Here is a 3,614-nt window from a genome sequence, read left to right as displayed (position 1 = left end):
GCCAGAATACAAAAAGTAACCAAACACTGGAACATTCTCTTGAGAACAAATAATGCACCTGTTGGCCAATCAGGAGAAACAATGTAAAATGTCACATTCAGGAAACAGGAAACTGGTCTTGTTGGTCCCTTTCATCCATCTGCTGATACACAAATCATAAGCTCTACATCTCTAACAAAGAAGAAGAAAAGCATCCAAGTTATTAATAATTAACACTTTAGTTTCTCTTTAGGTCAGTGACTGTATTTTCCTAAATGCTGGTGTCAGTAGTCAGACTCACAGTACCGATATAATCCAGCATCTAACTGCACGTACACATTGGATCTGACTGTCTTTTTTTTTGACACACAAACACACACCGACCCAGCACATAGACAAACAGGTTCCTAAAACAATTCCCTTTTGTCTTTAAACACACGCATAAAATTTGTTTTTGAAAGAAATAATCTGTGTAGTAGAAGTCTTCATACTTTAATTTTTATAATCCAGTTGATATTATCTTCCATGTAATGAATCTTTACAGAGTCCCCAGTAACCTTCTCAAGTATGACTGCAGTGTTTAAAGAGATAAAGCCTTCTTTTTGCAGATCCATCTGTTTCTGTCACCACAGCTCACTGATTTCCATCCTTCTTTCTCTACAGAAATTACACACTGACCGTTGGTAGCAGGTTGTTGTATCCAGGAGCTGAGGGAAGAACATGATGTTTAGATGCAGGCTGATAGATTTTATGCTTCAAAATGTTTATGAATGTGTCTCTTACTTTTCAGTCAGATCACTTCCATCGACCCACTTCCATTTCCCATCTTCAGCTCTCAGGCCAATCCAGTATCCCTTGGTTCCTGAACTTTCCCAACTGTGATCATTGATGAATGTCTGACAACAGAGAGACAGTTATCAGATATTTAAACACTATACTTAAATTAACACACTGTGGACTACAGACTCAGTGTGTTCAGACCTACAGAGAATATATTTTCATTTCATAAAAATGAAAGTTTTCTCATTACCTTCTCTGTTTGATCAGCTATAACAACCAAATCTGAAATCTTTCCTCTGCAGTTTTCTCGAGCTTCTTCCCAGGTTTTCCGACCAGAAACATCAGGGTCATTAATTGCATAGCAGCTGGACTGGGAGTTATACCAGCCATCCTGACAAGCTTTACACTGTCTGTCTGAAACAACAGAGACAAACCAATAAACATTGTTACTGCATTATGTTATTTTTTTTTTTTACATTAATAACAGGATCTGAACCTACTTTGGTTTTGTGGTTTTGGGCAGTAGGCATCAATGCTCCACTGAGCTCGACTGACGTTGAGCTCATTCTCCATCCTCCTCTGTGTCTCCAGCTGCTGGTTTTGTGATTTCAGGTTCTGGTTTTCTGCAGACAGCTTGGTGTTTTGTGATGTCAGGTTCTGGTTCTCTGCAGACAGCTTGGTGTTTTGTGATTTCAGGTTCTGGTTTTCTGCAGACAGCTTGGTGTTTTGTGATGTCAGGTTCTGGTTTTCTGCAGACAGCTTGGTGTTTTGTGATGTCAGGTTCTGGTTCTCTGCAGTCAGCTTGGCGTTGTGTTCAGAAATGACAGAGGTAACTACAGTAACAGACAGTGATAGGAAAAGCTTATTTAAATAACACATTTTATACAAAAACTGTTAAAGAAGTGCTTACATGATCATAAAAGTCATCTTTTAAATCACTTCTCAAGACATGCCTTTACAAAAAAGTCTGTTATTAATTTTAGTGCATCTGTCCACTTCTATCTCATCCTACAGTATATGCCCCTTTTTATTGTCTCATTGTTGTTGAATCTTATTTTTAACTTTATATCATTTTAAATTGCTTGATTTAATTTGCATCTGTCTGTCCTCTCTGACTGTGTAACACTGTTTTATTAAGCGCTGTACTGAGGATAGGTTCACATGTCTCTAATCTTCCTCTTTGTGTTCCCATCACTCCTCTGCAGCTCAGCACAGAGTGTGTGTGTTTGTGTTTGAACTGACATAACATAACTTAACATAGAAGGTACTCACAGTAGATACGAAGGGCCATGATCACTGACAGAATCACCCAGCACACTGCCACTGCTGGAAAAGACGGAGTGAAGGCAGATCAAACATGCTAATGCTAAAATTGAATGTTACATGCAGAAGAATAACAGAAGAGATCAAGAGAAGAATATGTTGAGCACACTGGGGGGGAAAAAATCATGATTCTAAATATGTATTTTATAATCAATTTAAACATTGTAAAAGTAACTGCTGGCAGCCATGCAAAGCACCAGAGGAAGTTGAGAATCTGCATGTTTCAGCATATTAGAAAGTATCCCACTGGCAGAGAAAAAAACAGTTTCGGAGTTTTTTTGTTCATTCTGAAAAAGAACATTAAGCAGCAGACCTATATGAGGGCTGAAAGGGAAATGTTTAAATAAGTTTAGTGTGCCAGTTTTATATTTCACAGAAAGTGTGTGTGGCTTTTAGTTCTGCTTTGAAGTTGTGACAGAGTTGTTGTTTGACTAGCAGCTAATGCTGAGTTGTAAGAGGAAGCCTCCTCGTCAAAGCTTTTATGCCCACACTGTTTTTCAAACATCTTCTCACGCTGCTGCACCGTTCATGAACATTTCAACAGTGACTTTTTATCATGATCAAATATCTTTCTGCTGAATCTGATGACCCATTAGACAAACAAAAACAAGAGTTCCTCAATTTAAAAACATATATTAAATCTTATTTTTCCCTGCGCAGAGTGGAACAATCCTAATGCAAAAGGATGGAATTGGGTTCTAAATTTGGTCTAGAAAAGGGCACATTATTCCACTGCCTTTGAAAGAATTGTGGAAAGATCACACAAACTATATCTGAGATTATCTCAAAAATGAAATAGCTTGGCTGTCCTCTGATATTCATCCTTCGACTAGTCCCACCTGAGTTAAGCCTGTCAGGTGCAAAAAGATACTCACTACAGACTAAGCACTGTGTTACAATCACCTAGAAGAGCACGGAGGCACCTAAGGTGGGACATTGGTTAAATAGCCTTTCTCACTGCCTAGCCATGGAAAACGTTATTTTAAAATATGGGGACAACTAATCACATTTCTTCAGTCACCTAGGATGTTAGCTGAGTATCTGAAATTGATTATTGTATAGACAGAAAGATGTAATGTTAGTACTTAAGAATTGTGATTTTTTAATGTTGATATGAAGACGTGTATGCAGTGTATTCATTCTGAAAAACCCAATAAATATAAATAAAAACTCAGGTGGTTCTCGAGTGAATCAGAAGCAGACAAAACCTTGTCTTACCTGCAGATGCTTGAACAGTAGAATTATTTTAATTACCTGTTGCCTTCAGTGGTTTTCTGTTCATCCTGAATAAATGTTTAAAATCCGGCTGCAGTCCTGTGTGAGGGTTTAAGGAAAGTCTCAAGCTGCAATAGTTACTGTTGTTTCAAAGGTATTTGGTCTTTAGTGTACTTCTGCTTTTAGGTCTTGACAGTATCACCCATGGGCGCCATATAGGGGGGAAAAGTTAGGACAATTCCAAGGACCCCTGACTGACAGGGGCCCCAAAGAATAATTATAAACTAATATCAAATTATTTTATATTATACATGATA

The 3,614-nt window shown here is 37.9% G+C and overlaps 1 protein-coding gene across 2 annotated transcripts; it reads right to left on the bottom strand.

Annotated features, from left to right (window-relative positions):
• Positions 1-452: 452 nt before the first annotated feature.
• LOC123964103 (CD209 antigen-like protein A) lies at positions 453-3,407 on the bottom strand. 2 transcript variants are annotated; one of them, XM_046041212.1, is made up of 6 exons: positions 3,337-3,407; positions 2,032-2,082; positions 1,260-1,592; positions 1,010-1,173; positions 763-875; positions 453-686 (listed from the first exon to the last, which is right to left on the bottom strand). In XM_046041212.1, exons 1-6 carry the CDS (start codon positions 3,362-3,364, stop codon positions 560-562), a joined length of 816 nt encoding a protein of 271 aa, XP_045897168.1. In that variant the 5' UTR covers positions 3,365-3,407; the 3' UTR covers positions 453-559. The 2 variants fall into 2 exon arrangements, with proteins under 2 accessions (XP_045897168.1, XP_045897167.1); XM_046041211.1 differs by having other exon boundaries at positions 2,032-2,085; positions 3,337-3,390.
• Positions 3,408-3,614: the final 207 nt, after the last annotated feature.

Source organism: Micropterus dolomieu, unplaced genomic scaffold (assembly GCF_021292245.1).
Source record: "Micropterus dolomieu isolate WLL.071019.BEF.003 ecotype Adirondacks unplaced genomic scaffold, ASM2129224v1 contig_538, whole genome shotgun sequence".
NCBI classification, from domain to species: Eukaryota; Metazoa; Chordata; class Actinopteri; order Centrarchiformes; family Centrarchidae; genus Micropterus; species Micropterus dolomieu.
This window is presented reverse-complemented; position numbering and strand designations above follow the sequence as displayed.